At 36.1% G+C, this 18,010-nt stretch overlaps 1 protein-coding gene across 1 annotated transcript in view; it reads right to left on the reverse strand.

The window, feature by feature from the left end:
* Positions 1-840: 840 nt before the first annotated feature.
* Positions 841-18,010, reverse strand: part of TLK1 (tousled like kinase 1) — a 71,254-nt gene continuing 54,084 nt past the window's right edge. The window contains exons 12-21 of the mRNA XM_086466077.1: positions 17,663-17,729; positions 14,429-14,526; positions 11,534-11,615; positions 11,150-11,241; positions 10,974-11,063; positions 10,002-10,171; positions 8,685-8,820; positions 6,007-6,118; positions 5,608-5,715; positions 841-2,590 (exon numbers count right to left, since the gene is read on the reverse strand). Coding sequence (XP_086322203.1) covers positions 2,414-2,590; positions 5,608-5,715; positions 6,007-6,118; positions 8,685-8,820; positions 10,002-10,171; positions 10,974-11,063; positions 11,150-11,241; positions 11,534-11,615; positions 14,429-14,526; positions 17,663-17,729 — 1,132 coding nt within the window. The 3' untranslated portion in view covers positions 841-2,413. The remainder of the gene's footprint in view (positions 2,591-5,607; positions 5,716-6,006; positions 6,119-8,684; positions 8,821-10,001; positions 10,172-10,973; positions 11,064-11,149; positions 11,242-11,533; positions 11,616-14,428; positions 14,527-17,662; positions 17,730-18,010) is intronic.

The raw sequence follows: 18,010 nt of genomic DNA on the forward strand, positions 1-18,010 counted from the left end.
CTTGCAACTTTGATTCAAAAGATGAGATAGTGACTCTCCTTTTCTTTCATGTATTTCTGTATGAAACTTAAAAGTGACTGTTTAGGTTTCAAAACCATGTATTTCTAAAGCTGGAGTAGGTGCCATGTATTCAGCCACAACAGCCTATTTCCAGATGCGAACAACAGGAAAAACAAGTCTGTACATAATTAGTGCAATGCATAACCCCCATTATTTTTAGGTAGCTGTAAAACTTCCAGTTACTTCAGTAGTTCTCTAGTATATTGCCAAGCTTCCCTTTATCATAAGACGTTCCAGATAAATAAAAATACACTTAACACAATCCTGTATGTTTTCCTTAGGCAAAACATTCTTCAATTTAACATCTGATATTGACACATGCAGAGTAAGAAGGAATGAAATCTAATGTGAGCCTACAGCGATGGCACATTCTCCTTGAACCCTGCACTTGGTCTTGCGCTGTAGAGGGTGAAAAAGATGCAGTTCCAGTACTCTGGTGTGATGTAAGGCAAGAAAGAGTCACTATTTGAGTCCAAACTTATTCTATGAGCTAATTTCATTCCACAGTTAAAGAATGCTAGAAGGACCCGTTGAAATATTTCAAGTTGTTTCTGTGAGGTCTATTCAGTGAAATGATGTTTTGGTTACTTCATTATGACAGATGTCTTGAGTCTCACGGCATTCTCCACTTTCACCTCCAATGTTACTTAAATTAATCATTCTATTATTGGTCTTTTGTTTGTCATTAAAGAGAGTTTGTTTTAAATGGCTAAGTGTAGCTCAGTGATACGGTTAGCTGATTTGCCCTTCGTTGAAATGCAAAAACACACAATGAAAACCTTGAAATTTCAACTGTCATTGTTTATTACTGTTTTGGCTACATTCTCTACAATTTCAGCAGCATCTTAAAGAGACAGTTAATGTTTCTTTATATACAATGAAAACAAAATGGCTTGCAACATCAGAAACAAGAGCAACAGTTTAACTGTACAATACTAAATGAAAACCTGTGGTAATACAGCCTCCTTTTTCTGCGACATGGACAAAATTACATATAGGTATTCAGCATCAAGAATGGGATAGTAAAAAGAATAGTGAACGGGAGAGAGATACACTGTTTTGAAAAATAAGTTTCTACCATACAAGGCAGTTAGAAAATGTTTCACATTTTAAAATATCTGTACAAGCCACAAGAAACATTTCCTTGTTGATAGGAACTTCCAGAAATAAGAGAATAACCATGAGCAACTTCTACATCTAGTATCAACGTGCTCCGCAGGTTGAGAACGCAATAAACTGACTTAAAGAACTGTACTGTATATTGCCAACAGATCTGTTTTACATGCCTTGATTGTTAATGAATTACCTACTCTTAATCTCTCTATAATGTACAGTTGACTTGCACCTTAAGGAGGTCATTTGATTCTTTTGCAAAAGTAAAAGCAACGTCATTTAGCAGCAATTAAAAGCGCCTTGAGGGAGACTTAAAAAAAATACAATATCCAATTAGAAAAAGCCATACTTTAAACATTTGTACAGGAGTAAGTTGCTGAAATTTAACTGAAAATGTGACATCTGTACAACAATTTACAATAGAGCTAGAAGGGAATTTATCATTATTCCTGCATAGAACATTATACATGACCTGTTTGCGTTTGGTTTCACACTGTTGCTTGCTTTTATCAGGAGCCTGGAAAGTTTCACAAGTTTCAATTCCACAGCAAGTATAGTATTTTTAGAAAATTGAGCGGATTTCAAAATTAGCAATCTATTTGAGAAATAAATACGAGGAATTCTGTATCACTCTTCCAATCTAAATTCAGTGAAACACCACCACATTTTTGGAGGTACAAGCCTGAGTTGCCAAAATACTACAATTTTATCCAAGGAATCTGATACAGAACGTATCTGACTGTTTCACACTCCTTACTTTGGTTTCAAAAGATCAAGGTCTTGGAAAGATGGCAGTTTATTTAGTTTATAACCAGGCACAGAATTTTTGCTGTGTTTTCAAATTTGCTCACTACCTTTTTTTATTTAAATAATGAAAAACTACCCTTCATGTTAGAACTTTCCAGTATCAACCAAATGTACTTTAAGTATTAAAAAGATTATTTACAATGTTCCCCAGAAAAAACTAAAAACCTTTTCTTCAGTCTTAAACACAGTATACCTGTTAGTGTGTAACAGGCAGTGTCATCCTTCAATGTTTAAAGGTATTTCTCAAAAGGGTACATTTATTCACAGTCCATGATCCATTCCAATCATACAAATGACACTATGTAGGAGGACTTAAGTCTGAAAACACAGTTATCAAACTTGTCCTGTGTATAAACACTCAAATGCTTTCAAGCTCAAGTCTGCATCTGGAAACTACACAAAGTTATCATGCCATTCCTCGGTCGGAGAAATTTCAGTACGAAATAATGCTTGAAGTAGGTGGTGTAGGGGATGCTGCTAGCCCAGTCATATGCAAGTTTCCTGAAGAATTCGATCTCCTCATATGAGGGAGAAGATAAGGATCATTAGCCAGCTGGTGGACATCAAATCTATCCTCTTTTCGGTATGCTAAACAGCGTCTGATAAAGGCCTAGAAAAGAAATGTAAGAAGTTACAATACCATTCCAAATAATTATGCCTGCTTACAAGCAAATATGCATGTCCTCTTGGATAAACTAGTTTCTAAATAACTTCTTGTTCTTATGTAATTCAAATGATAGTGTAACATTTTACTACTGAGTTTAATGAAAAAATGTAATGTCACAGCAGAAAAAAAAAAAATCAGCAAATTAACTGGCTTCAAATAATCACACTTCAAATATGTATTTCCATGTTTAGGAACTAGATTTACAAGTAAAATATTAGCATCTCACACAATCAGAATTCTGCATGTATCATCCCTGAACAGCTTAGTAAAAACCAGAAGCAAATGTCAGAGAACTGAAAAAAGTAGAAAGGAGCTCCATGGAGCTTCTAAAACCATTCAGGTGTGCAGTAGATGAAGAGTAGATAGAAGATGCAGGGACAGAATTTCAACGCTTTAGCTGACCTTTGAAAGCAGGCATTACCACATGTGCCACGACGGAACAGAGGAAGACGTGAAATCTGTCAATGGTGGTTGCCATGTTCAATAGGCATTAAAGAACTAATAGACTATTTAAGAAACCACTACCTAGCTGGAACTCCTTCCCCAATAAAAACTCAACCCCATCCGCTTAAAAATATCTAATCAATTGAAAAATTCTGTAGCTAGCTGCAGGAATATTCTTGAGACGCTATGTTATCCTGTGTTTAGGTCCATAGGACGTAGGCCAATCATTTTTGTCCTGAAAGTTTCTGTCAAGTCTTATGTCTAGTATACACAGAACATTTGGTCTCCTGAGAGCTTGGGCTTCAACATTTAATGATAGAAAATCCTTATTATTGCTACAGAACTGATTAGCACATCATTACTTAATTTAGAACTTAATTTAAAAGAATTACATATCTTTTCTTTGATAAATCTGTTCAGCTGTTTGTTCTTTGCTCCAATTAAAAACTGGAGATTAAAGGAAAAAAAATCCGTGATACAAGTTCCAAAGAATCCTGCTAGAATTTACTTTTATTATTTACATATCCAGCATGAACAAGGTACAAAATAAAACCCATGCACATCTGTTAATATCTATACACATGTTCTTGGACACTATGGATTTTAATCAAATTCTTCACAGTAAATCCTTCATAACAAATGAATTGCTAAGAGTTGTTTGCAAGAGTCTCAGAGTAACAGCTTGTGTCCAGAATGTTTCTAAAATACTCCACGCTTCTGTGGCACCATAGACACATTACTGCGATGCAAAGGAGAACATTGCACAAAGTAGGAAAAAGTGAGTGGGATCAAAGGACAGTTACAGTCTGAAAACTAACTACAATGTCATTTCAGGTTCCGTATTTACTTCACCTCCATGTTTTCCAAATCAGAATTTCAGTTTACAAGCTGTTCTTTTCCAACTGCCAGGCCTATAAATCTGAAAGACAATCTGGATTCTACACAGTCATCACAAATGGTCTGAATTTCCAAGTTAGCCTGAAATGGATTTATAGCATTTCCACCAGAGAATCATTTCTCCCTCTCGCTTACAGCTATCGTGACAATGTTAATAAGAGTGGAGAACACTGAAAGTTTAGTTCAGTCTTTCAAACAAACAGAACATGGAATAGACAGAGAATGTAAAATAAGTTGCCAATTCTCCATGCTGAACTGTCTACTCTTTCCCAACACCCTCTACACAGAAACTAGTAAAGACAAAGAAACGCAAAGTTAAAAGACAGGGATACAAACCGCTACCGTGTGGTGTTATCAGTTATATGATGCGTATTTGTCAACTGCATTCAAGGGACATAATTTTTCCAAATAGGGGTGAAAAAACAAAAACAGCAAACAAAAAACTCAACCAAAAAAAAACGAACTCAGGACAAACTACAATTCTTCAACCAAATTTTCATAACCTTAACTGCAACTCACTAGCACCTGTTTTAGAAAATATAACCAACAGAAACATGCCACAAATTGTTAACAGCAGGTTTATAAACCCAAAAGACTTATTTTCTTGGGAAGTTACAGCCTCTAGAAACAGGTTTCCTTTCCTTTTTTATCTTTAGAAGCTAAATCTTAACATTCCTAAATTTTTTGCAGTTTGTATCCCAAATCTAAGTATGTTTAATCAGTTGCTGAAACTTGAGTAGGCGTTGTATTATCTTGGAATTTTTTTTTTCAACGAGCACATCTCTACTGCATCTGGCCATGAATATATCTTTTAAAAATTGGGACAGTTTTACAAACAGGTAACACATGTATAACGTCTTCTTCCATATTCACAGAATTGGATTTGTGCTATGGATGCCTGCAGCAGCAGCAATCATTCGGGAAACCACGTTAATCTGTTTCTGAATAGCTAGTCTGTGGAGACGAGTTTGATACTACAGATGTTTCAAACTAAAGTCTTTAAATACAGGAAACATTGCCATCCACACCTTTGTGGCAGATCAACTACTTTGGCAGTCTTATTTCCAGAATCAGCATCAACATATCTTATAGATTCTTAAGAATTTATGTTTCTAAACTCAGCTTTGAGTTCATACACACATACTATGCATGACCTTTCAAGGGGAAGAGTGTTAGCAGGCATATCCTCCAGGTATTTGCTAGTCAAAAACTTCTTCAAGCCAACAAGGCTGCAAAGAATAACACTCACTATTTTCAGAAAGAGCTTGTTACTGTTAGCACAAGTATTTCACAACAACTTCTAGTGAGACAGTCTTACTGAGACACCTGAGGTTCTCTGCGAAAAAGCAAAGCAGATACATTTTTGAAGGGGCCTACTTAAAACCACTTGCAAATTTCTGGAATATATATACATAGTCTTGCTTTGAAGGTACGTGATTTTGAGAAGTCCCAGAATAAGTCTGCTTAAATAAAACCATCAGAATACTAGTTCTCCATTATGTTTTCCTATATGTTCAGTTACTACATCCCATGGCATTCTGAAGTTAACAGCAACTTTACAGCTGAATCCTTTATGATGAATGTTTTAACAGTTACTCATAGATCATACGAAAAGTTACCTTGGCTTCATTGCTTACAACAGGTTTGACAGGGAACTGAACTTCTGTGGCTTTTAATATTGTATTTTCTTGTAAGATATCTTGCTGTGATTGATTGTGGCCAAAAGGCTGAAAAATAAGCACATGATTTTCTTCATGAGAGTTATCCAACTACTTCATTGTCATAAATATTTATGCTATAGTAAGCCATTGCAGTGTTAATACAAACTGCTAACCTTTCTGTAAATAAAAAAATTTCAGTCAAGATTTTCTACATTTCTTGTAATATTAATGCACATCACCAAAAAGTAACACAATTAATTTTCCATGAAGATTCATGTCTTTATGATTATAATTCATAGTCTACTGGAAACAGGCATTTACACTAAAACTCTTAAGATTTTCAAACATTTTCCTTACCTTTCTACCATAAAGGCATTGGAAAAAGATTACTCCAACTGACCATACATCAACCTTATTAGAAATCTTTGGTGGCTCTTTGCCAACTACAAAACACTCTGGAGGCAAGTACCTGGAAAACAAAACATGCACCTCAGTGTCTGCAAGCAGACATATGGCATCACTAGAACACATTCAAATATCAAATTATACAAACACTTCACACACACATCTCTGATCTTCCGACAACTGTAGAGTTGCCTTACAATCCACATTCCAACACCTTGCACACTCATCAAAACTGACATTACAGGTTTTTGTATAGTCAGTCAGTCAAAGACAGGGTCTATTTCACACAAGCACAAACACTGACGTTCTTTACCTAAATCAGTAATTATCACTTTTTTTTAAAATTAGGATCCTAGGTTAAACATGAACCTTCTCCATCTATCAGAGCAAGAAAAGATGAAAGTCATACAGAGCATTTTACCACAAGGCCTGGTTAGGAATCGAAGATAATGCAGGTATGGCTTAAAGACCCTTTACCTAAGTTTTTAGTAAGAATGGTAACATTAAGCAGAGGGGTATGGTAGACAGAGGTGATTGCAATTTCCATTTCTATAATCTGCAAGAATCCATACTTAAAAGAGATGAAGGTTGAGGAGTTCCCGTGCCATTCCTGAATTACAAAAGAATTGGTGAAATGGAACATCCTTTAAAAAACAAACAAAACCTCCCAAATATATCAATATGGGGCAGTTAAGTACTACTGACTGTAATATCTAAAATTGAAAAAGGCATAAAAATTATTAGAGTGACTTCAGACCAGACATTCTTTCATTTAAAGCATATAAGGCTTTCAAACTAATTTTGAAGAAGTATTTGTGGAAATGGAAATAAGCAGAAAAATGAGATAAGAACGCAATACAAATACAAATTCCACACAGCATCACAAAAACTCTTCTGGAATACTTGTGTACAATTCTGATTACAACAATCAAGAAAAATGAGCTTAAAGTGAGGCAAGTGCAAAGGAAGCTACTAAAATGACCTGAAGAATGGAGAGCCTATAATTCAGGGGAAAGAAAAAAATGAAGGCTATTAAAAACACGAAGGAGCAAGTACTAGGAAGGGAAACAACCTACTTCAGGGAGGACAGTGTTGGCACAGGAACAAACAAGTATAAACTGGCCACAAATAAACACAGTCTGTAAATTAGAGGATTAGGTTTCTAATGATCAGAGAACTGAGGTTACAGAACACACTTCAAATCAGATTACTGGGGACAAAACACTAACTAAATTTAATACAAACGTCTGTAAGTTTACAAAAGAGATTATGTGACCTAACTGCATGGAAAGGCAGGTAACCGGACCCAGTAACTGAGGAAATCCCTTCCACGACTATGCTGCTGACAGTTTGTGCAATCTGCTCTAAACAGACTCATCCCCCACCTCAAACACACTCAAAATATTTCCTGCCTTAATGCAGATTTTGGGTTCAGACAAAGCCCAACTAGAAACACAAAGATACATCATGAACCTATACTGGTCACAGACCTTTTTTGATATCTTAGTTTACAGCACCACTACAGCCTGTGGCATTTTAGATGAAATCCAAAGGCCAAAATTTTTTTACATACATTCCTACATTAAAATATTTAAATTGGTGTTCAAATAGGTAAAGTATTAAAAAAGTAGCAAAAGCCTAACACTTCTAAAATGCTTCAACTTGAATATTCATCTTTTCACAGCATTTGCGCATTGGCATTTGTGCAAGAGTGTGTGTGTTTTCTTTCCTAGAAGATCTGAAGGAAATGGCAAAAACTTTATTATGTGCTACTTCCGAACATGGGAAAAGTTGCAGAGAAAATGGGAATGACGCTGGCTTCTCTGTTTAGAGTTAGCTTTCAGCTCATGACTCTTATCTTGCCACACGCAGAACGAGGAGAGAAAGAGTAAATTAATTCACAAGTAATAACCTGGCCAATACAGGCTTTCTATTCCACCCACCCTGACACAGCTGCCATGCTCCCAGCCTCAAAGAGCTACTGTGCCATGAAGAAGCTGCATCTTTAGAGAGCAAATTCTGGAAATAGCTTTTCTGTAAGCAATGAAATGCTTAGCTTATTGTCATTCATGATCTGCAGGCAGCTCCAAAACTTCAGGTTTTTGGACAAGCATGCAAGTGCATACAGAAAACAAATCACAGCTGCTGAGCTGTCACTAACCTTTAGGATGGAAGAGTAAATACTCTTTTGTCCTAAGGACATTACCTGCTCATAATCCCTGCTCTAAGATTTCCAAGGACTAAGCACCCACGCTTAATCATCATAGCTCTGTCAAACGTCTTCAACCACCTGCAGCCAAGGATTAAACACCTGCTTCTTCAGGGAAACCATGTTTTTAAGTCACAGTGATCATCTCCACATTTTTATCATATATATATATATATATGTGCATGCATATATATATATATGTATATGTATATATAAAAACCAACTCACACTCTCTTATCTTACTTGTTATGTTATCATTCTAACATTTGGGAATATCAATACTCACAGTACTGCACAAAAATCTTTATTTGCCATCCATTTTTAATCCTAGCTCTCCATCCAAATTGGCTTTATAAGACAGTATTTATGAAATCGGAACAATGACCCAGAATCTAAACAGCAAAATCAAACCAGGCATTACCAGTAAGTTCCTGCTCCCTGGGAAGTCAAATCCATTCCATCCACACCGTAGCTATCATCATCCATTATTTTGGACAGGCCAAAATCAGTAATTTTTATTTCTCCACATGCTGTTCCATCTACAAGAAGGATATTACCTATCCAGGAAAAAAAAACCAAAAAACAAATCTCAAAAAAAGACAGCAATGCTTTAGTTTCAAAACCAGGTTCAATCTTCAGGAACGTCTAACTTCATGAGGGTCAGTGACAACTTTATATCATCTTTATATTCTCAAGTCTAGAGTAACCTGACTATGAGACATCTCAGTGTGGTCTCAGGCACTCTCTAGGTTATCATCATCATAATCTGAAATGGCTCCCTCAGCTGGGAGCTGGCTGGACAGCGAGGAAACACAAAAATGTAGTGAGGAAACACCAAAATGTAGCAGCCTACCAGTTACAATGATGTTTTGTATTTTTCTGCCCAGAACAAATCCTACACTACAGGTTTCAGGGCTTGCATATGCCACAAAATTGTGCCAATAAATTGCTGCAATACTACGAATCTTACTCCATGTGTTAAAAGTTGTACAGTAACTTCTTGATATAAAAGTCATCTGATGAAGTTCCTCTGAGAACAAAAACTAATGAGACTAAGAATACATTCTGTACAATTCCATAATATGAGAGAAATCTGTGCGAACAATTATTACACAGCAGCAAGCAAACAGGCTGGCACTAGGAATTAATTACTAACCCTACGCTTGGAAGTGTGGTAGATTAAAGTACATGAAGAATACAAGCATCATTCATGCAAGGTGGTAAAACAAATGCCATGGAATCAAAACAGAATACATCATTTATGACAATGCTTATTATTAATTGTAAAGAAAACTTCTGTAAAGTTCTGTGTTGAAGTGCTTATGCTGGGATGTTGAAAGTGATTAAGTACCACCTATTTCAGTCCTTTACAGGCTAAAAAAATAATAAGGGAAAAATTATTTACACACCAGACGATCAGACAGGATTGAGCCAGCTAATGATCTTATCTGTTTATATGGCTCTATACCAATGCATATATCTATGTGCTATATGTTTTTTTTTCCTACAAATTCAAATTGAAAGAATAAAAAGTAGAAAAGTTAAGACAAACACTTTTCCAAAGAAGAGACGCATGATTTTGGCAATAAAACTAGAAAGAAAAGTACATACTTTTTCAGTTGTTTATAAGCCTGACATATAGAAGATAATTTTGGTATTTCCAGGCATGAATTATAAACAAAATAAAGGATTAAATTAAAAAAAAAGACATTTTCAATCATTAACATTCCTCATTTACCTGGTTTAAGATCATAGTGTATAATAGGGGGCTTGATCTCATTGAGATACCTTAGTGCATTTACTATTTGCATTACAATGGACCTAGCTTCCTTCTCTGACATCAATTTATGTTGCTTGAGATAGAAATCCAAGTCATTGCCTTCACAGTATTCTAACACCGTGCAAAACCTAGGGTAGAATTCAGACAGACAACATTAAATAACGTAGCAAACTGCACAATCAGAAATGGAGCTATGACAACCTAGTTTGATAGTGGCAGGTTCAAGAACGGCTGCCTGAATATTAAACGACGTGAATAAAATTGTTAATAGAACACATAGCATAACTATTAGCTTATGAAAACTGACATCAATCAGAACATGCGTACTCACCAAAAGAGAAAATGCATCCATATCGATGAGAGGTTTTTGTAGGCACATTTCTCAATAGAAAAATACAGTCACTATCCCTTAAGATGTGACATAATTTCATGCCAAGAGGTGCAGACAGTGATCATGGGCTACACTTAGGCTAATAATACTCCTGATGACATTTAGTCTTGAAAACTTCTCTAAGCTACGGCAGCCTTTCGGAGCTGCCCTGCAGCAGCCCGTGCTCTGCCCCAAAAATTACAGCACTGCATGTCCCTTTCACCATCAGGACATCCTATAGAGCTTGCTAGTCAGGTATTGCAAAAAACTTTATAGTTTTCATCACTTTATAGAAGGCCTGCAATATTTAGCTGAGACAAAATTCTGCAACCAGTGGTTTTTGTTGGGTGGGTTTTTTGTTGTTGTTGTTGGGGTTTTTTTTTTGTGGTTTTTTTTGTTGTTGTTGTTTTTTGGTTTTTTTTTTTTAAATCCCCTTAAGGAAATCCTTCGGCTGAAAGCTAGAACATATTATGTTGTTCAAATACTCATTTCTGTTTATCTAATATACAGCACTAAAATCCTTGCCAAGTTCTAGAAAATGTACCATTTTTTGTACTTACGTATCTGTATCCAGGGAGAAGTAGTCATATAGTTTAACTATCCGGGGATGATCCAGTTCTTTGTGTATTCTATACTCTCTGCAGGCATGTCTGAAAGAAGAAGGATACATTAACCTTCTACAATCAATAAAATGCTATTGAATTTAACATATGAAGCATAAGTCATTAATATTTACTTGTGGTAGTTTTCTTTCTTTTCATCCCTCCAGCTTTTGTTAAGCTGGTGAATCTTCACAGCAGCGTATCTTTGTTCATAGAGATCAAAGGCCTAAAAAAGAAACCACAAATATGGGAAAGCTACAACCAAAGATGATAAAAATAAAGGATTTATTTACCCAATAAAGAGAGGAAAAAAAATTGGCACGTAATTCACAAGTCTATTGACAAGTCTGTTGTAATGCTACTTCCCTCCACAGGTTAACCGATGTTTGCTCAACCAGCATTTAAAAAGTGTACCATGTTACAGTCCTTCTGCTTATTTAGATCCCTTTCCTCCCTCCCAAAATTAAATGTACAAATATACATGGCTCAAACATTAGATTAGACCCAGTACACTCTACCTTGTATACTTCACTGAAGCCACCTCGGCCAAGTAAATGGAGTAACAAATACCGTTCGTTCAATGTGGGGTGATCTTTAAATCTCAAAAAAAAAAAAAGCAGCATTTAATTAGATTTAAGGAATACAAATAGAGTCTAAAATGTGAACCTCTTAGAATCACTTTTCAAATGGAGCTTTCTTTTTACTAGCAATATGTAATAACCTGAATATTACACCATATGTAACCTTACTGCACAACTATACACACAACACGGCTTGTTTCAGTACCTTTTGACTATTTAGTGTACAAATGCTATCACAACACCATCACTGAACAAGTCAATTCTGGCAAACTTTTCATTATTTTTCTCTATTTTTGTAAGAATAAGAAAAGCATCCTTAAATTTAAACAGACGATACAAGGGCTCTCTCTTTGTTGTGCCAAATTTTAGAGAGGTCTCAAACTTCAGCTTTCTGGAACCGACAAGGAGGATATTCTTCCAATTTCACACGAAACATGACCATGAAACTGTTGTATATACCTGTTTTTTTTAATGGATTTTATATAACACTAACAAGTTAACAAATAACAAACAGCAATACAGGAAAAACATAGAGGAGGACTGAATATCTGCTCGTACTCTAATAAAAAGCAAGAAGAAAACACTCCTTCCAAACACAAAATGGTGCTGCAGGACAGAGAAAAGGACCACACTCTCTCCTGAAATGTGCAGAAGACAAAATATACCCTTCCATCCAGCGAGGGGGAAGGGAGGTGAATACTCATGACATTTCTAGCGCAATGATGAGACAATTATACTCGTGAATCTGGAGCCAGCTGCCAATTATACTCCATAGAAAACTTTAAGGAAGCGTTTAGGGCTAGTCTGCCAATAGGTCATCCCATTCTTCCATGTTCTCTACAGTTTCAGAGGTATGGTCATAGACAGTCAAGTCACTATAAAATGCGTCAACACTGACTGTAGAAAATGAGCAGTGAAGCTGCAGTCCATGTCCTGTAACTCTGTTTTCAACTGGGACTGTAATTTGGACATTCTTTGCCCCACATATGCAACATTTACACAGTCAAAGTCTGTCATTTTTCTGTGGCACTTATTCCTTCTTGTTGAAGGATCCCTTTTTTAAAAAAAAACCAAAACAACAAACCACCACACTCTTCTAATGCAAACACTGAAGATTAAAAAAGGTTATCTTTTAACCTGCAAAGAACAGCTTGTTTATTTGTTGTAGGACATTTATTTTTAAAAGAAAATATTCTGCCATCCAATTGTAAGCATAAACACCCATTATTTTTCATATCCAAAACACAACATCAATTTAGCTATCAATTAGCACTATAGCCACATATTAAGCAACAAAAATTTTCTGTATTCCCGCAGGGTTGGTATGGGGACCATTGAAACAGTAAAGCACAATTTCACACCTTGTTGCTTTAATGTTTAAAAGTCTTAGTGTATATAAAATTCTATTGTGTCTAAAAAGTAAAAAATAAAATAAAATCCTGAAGTCTTAAGGCTACTGTTTCATAAACATTTACTAGTGTAGAAAGAAGCCCAGTCCCACCATTTCCTTCCCCCTGGCAGCTCATTTGACCCTTGCACTGCCCTGTCTCCTCATGGCAGCATAAACATTTTTGCAACTGGGGCAAAGAACTAGACCAGGAAATGGATCTGGGGTTAAAATTAATCCAGAAAGAGAAAGCACAGGAGCTGGTTTTAACTTGGATCAATTTCCAGCATCTGTTCAGTAAAGAAATGCCACTGCAAGCATGTGAAAGGAAACAGGGCAAGAGTGCACATCATCAGGGACAGGCAGAAGCAGTTCACAGAATGGCATGAGTTGGAAGGGACCTCTGGAGATCATCTGCTAAAGCAGGTTCACCTACAGCAGGTCACACAGGATTGCATCCAGGTGGGTTTTGACTATCTCCAGAGAAGGCGACTCCACAACCTCCCTGTGCAGCCTGTTCCTGTGTTCTGTCACCCTCAACGTAAAGAAGTTTCTTCCCCACGTTGAGGCGGAACTTCCTGTGCTCCAGTTTGTGCTCATTGCTCCTTGTTCTGTCACTGGGCACCACTGAAAAGGGTCTGGCCTCATCCTCTTGACACCCGCCCTTTAGATTTTTATAAGCATTGATAAGGTCCCCTCCCAGTCTTCTCTTCTCCAGGCTAAAGAGCCTCAGCTCTGTCAGCCCTTCCTTATAAGAGAGATGCTCCTGTCCCCTAATCATCTTCATAGCTCTTTGCTGGACTCTCTCCAGTAGTACAGTGCCAGTTTAAAGTGTTGGTGAAACTGTAGTGTTAGTATTCACCATCATGGAAAACAGACTCATTTTTTTTTAGTTATGTAATTATTACTTTCAAATCTACATCGTAATAGCTAATACTAAATAACAATTTAACATTATGATATATTACCATGCAAGCTGAAGGACAAAGTAACATTTAACATGATACAGAAGACTGCATTTGTCTTTTTCCTAGTAGGAACAAAATTACAGTGCAATAAAACCAAAACTAATTTTAACGGCATCACAAAATTGCTGCTGTTGCATCAAACCTCGCTGCCATTTTCTTGCATTATTGTCTGCTAAGTGAATTGCATTACCTTCCTTTACAAGCATTTTTTTCAGCTTAGTAATATGGTCTAGCTCTCCTGCACTATAAGCTGTGTATATATTATTTCTTGCATATTCAATAAAACCATTAATAAGTTTACCAAATTGTAAGTAATTCTTTGCTTTTAAGTTTAAATAAGGTGGTGCTTAAAGTACATACATAAATAAAGAGAATCAAAGAAAGTTTATGAATGAGCCTCTCCTCTGTAGGTAAAATGTGATTTTAGAGCATTATTTTAAAAATAGATATGCAAAATTAAGACAGTAATTTTCTTACTGTGAATTATCTTCATTATTTATTCTTTTCAGTTCTCTTATGTGAAGATTCCTAACTCTTTCCAAACGTTCAAGTTCTGCTTGTATTTCAGCCTCCTCCTGCAAATGAAAAGAGTAAAATATAAAAGCTCATTTACTCCTTGTTTGAAAAGGATATTTTTACCCTGCATCAATACTAGTGGTGATGGAGGAACATTACATTACAAAACCCTGCTGAACTAGAAGAAAGCACTGCTTTTCTCTTAAAGCCAGAAAAATTCAGAAAGATAAGGCAAAAGCCTGTTTCAAGGAACCTTTCTGTCCATGAACCCACAGGTAATGGGATGTTCACAGTTTTGTTCTGCACTGTAGGGATGCTATTTGGAATGAGCGGCAGCTGGGTTTTGTACCTCAGCCAAGGAGAGAAATTATCTGGGAAGCGGTCTGAAATTGACATACAAAGAAGAAAAAAACAGAGATATGTGTAGTTATAGATTTTGTACAAACCAACAAATCAAGAAAAGACGTTTAAAATATTTTGAGGCTGAAGAGCAAATCCAAAAAAGAATAAAAAGAATCTAAGTCATTACTGCAGAAATGTTCTTAAGGTGTTGATACAAGACACCAAACCCAAGTTGATTTAAAAAGGTTTTTCCATTTGTATCTTATTAAAATTACAAATGCAGAATGCGTATTGCCTAAGATTTTGAGTGCAATTTCAAAAGCAGCGTGTCAGGTATGAGCACATTCCCTAACTAATTTCAGCATTTAAAATTAACTCATCTTTATGCTACATATTAGAAAACACTGAAATAGTTGTTTATTCAGATTCTCTAAAAAAGTAAAGAATTCACAGTGCCTAATTTATGGAAACCTGTGTATATGAAAAACATACTCATTGAAAGACACTGTAGAAAGGGTTGTATCAATTTCAGAGCTACTGCCTTTAGAACTTGGAAATTTGAATAAAGGGGAGACAAACTTAGTCCATACCAGAAAGCTCCTAATTATGGAATTATTCTAGCTGAAAACTAAAAAGAAGGCCTGGCATCTGATACATATTTTTTTAGTAGCAGTGCCAGCAGAAGCAGTGCCCCACATCATCTCTTGTTATTTTGGCACAGCCTCTTATACAGTCACGTGGTGAACCAAACTGCAAAACTAATCAATCTTTTCTTTATATTTAAAAAAAAAAAAAATAAAAAAGCAAACCTCACAAAAAGATATATATTTCGTTTTTGAAAGAAGCTAGATCAGTTCTCCAATCAACTTTATACTCTGACCGCACAACCTGCAAGTGCTGGTAAAAGCAAATGAGCAACAAGTCATGGCACAAGGGGACGGAGGCAGAAGTTAGCACAGGGGAGAGAAACTGCTATAAAGCTGGTATTGCCAAACATTGTATACCATAAAACCACATCCAGAAACAACAACTGTACTTGTATAATCTAAAACACACGTTAAATGACCACATTTCCAATGAGCTGAAGAGTCTGGACCAGATGATTTCAGTGGATATCCTGAATCCCTCCCCAAAAGTAAAGGAAAAAAATTCTCATCCCAAAACAAGACACCAGGTGAACCCCCATTCAGAAAATGAAAATCAAATTCCTAGTAATTTAAAAGCTGGACTAAGTAACACTAATCTGCTAGCAGATCTGGGTTGACCATTTGTTTTTCCTAACACATAATGTCAAGGTAGTTTTTTTTTTTTTCCTGTTTATACAGTGTTGAACTCTTTTTTTAAAATACATTTAAATTACTCCTTGCAGTTCTCTTAAATATCCTGAAATGATATGCAGTTCCTCATAACCCAATAGTCCTTCATAAAGAACTGTAGGCCTTCTCTTCCTGCAAAAGGCCACACACTTATATACACACACAATTGTCTACGTTCTTCCCAAAGGCTGACACAAAAAATCCATCAGTTATGCCTCTTTTGGGCTTTTTTGTTCATATATTATGCAATTCAGTGGTTCCCAAAATGTGGTTCATAGGCCAATGTTAGTCCAAAGAGAACTGGCTGGTTGCATTGTTTCCAGCTGTTATTTAGGACACTCAGGCTGTGAATACCTTTAAGCAAGAATGAACCAGCTTAGCTGCCTCAGGTCACTGCTATATAAAAGAAAGTGAGAAAACAAGAGCTTCTCTCCAGGACCAAAGCTGCTAGCTGGAAAAGAATTTCCTGAGGACCAGAAGGAAAAGAAAACTGGTGGTGGCAGCATGTATAGGGCACCAAAAATAAGAGCACCAGGGAAGCATCTGGAGAGTGAAAATCAAGAAGAGCAGACAGCAAAACAGCATATGCAGAAGGAAAGAAGGAAAAGAATGTAACCAGCAAAGAAGCACTAGGGAAGAAATACAGACATGTAAAAAGAAGGTAACAAAATAAATTTCCTTAGTTAATGACAAAATCTGTATTGCACATAAGAATTAAAATGCAAGTACATATTTTTATCATTGTTTTCAGATATATTCAAATGTGATTTGCTAAGAAACAACTTCTATTTCCCCTCTGGCACTTAGCCAAGGAAGTTCCTTCCTATACAGAGTATTAATGCTCAAGGTGAACAGCATTAATGCTCAAGGTGGAAAAAAAAAACCCAAAACCCAGCTATTAAACAACTCTGTAACAGCTTCCCTCATATGTAACTTGACATTTCCATTAGACTTCAAAAAGTTAAGGCATGGAAAAAAACATGGAGAAAAGTATCTGACTGCAAAAATAATTTAAGATACAAAGAAAAGCTTTTCCATAAAAGTAGGAGAATTATATTCTCTCTTGCAATCAGTAGTATGCTAACTGGTAACAACTGAAGTGGATACTGCAGATGATCTAAACATTATAGTTATTCAGAAATGCAATGTTTTGTAAATTGGACCTTTTTAAAGATCAAAAACTAACATACAAAGTCCATATATCAAACTTGGCTGACTCCACTTCCTCAGCTCTGAAACACAAGCAGTATTGGTGGCACCATCACCGTTACCACTGTTAGAAGGATTCAAGGGATCAGTACAGTGTCACGCTGGATGGACTCACTACTACTCCCCTATACTCCCAATGTTCGTAGCAAGTTGCACCAAAAAAAAAAAAAAGGAAAGCCACTATTAGGCATAAAATTGTACAGCACTTTTAGTATGTTTTCTAATCAGATAGCTCTCAACAAGAGCCCTCCTTATTTTGATTGTACTAATTTTTATGGGTTTGGGCATGGTCAAAAAAAAGTCTTAGAGTAACTGACCATATACATACCTTTTTGAGATGTCCTAATCGAAGTTTGAAAATTTCTTCCTGTTCGTGATACTCTGCTAGAGTTAAACTGAAAAAAAAAAAACAACCCCACAAAACAAACATTTAATTATAGCTTTTATATGATGGTAAGCAAAACAATAGCATTCTTACTTAAATACTACAGTAAATACAGTACCTTATGTTAATTATTTACTACCACAACACTAGGACTACACTTTTGAACCATCTGAACACCGCGTGCATAATTTCAGGGTCAAAACATACTTATAAAATGCCTGTGTCTGGTATTCCGGAATATTAACTGCCTCTCCCACTGGAGACAGCCTGTTAGATCAGCTGGGTGCATCC

Source organism: Leptosomus discolor, chromosome 5 (assembly GCF_034619465.1).
Source record: "Leptosomus discolor isolate bLepDis1 chromosome 5, bLepDis1.hap2, whole genome shotgun sequence".
NCBI classification, from domain to species: Eukaryota; Metazoa; Chordata; class Aves; order Leptosomiformes; family Leptosomidae; genus Leptosomus; species Leptosomus discolor.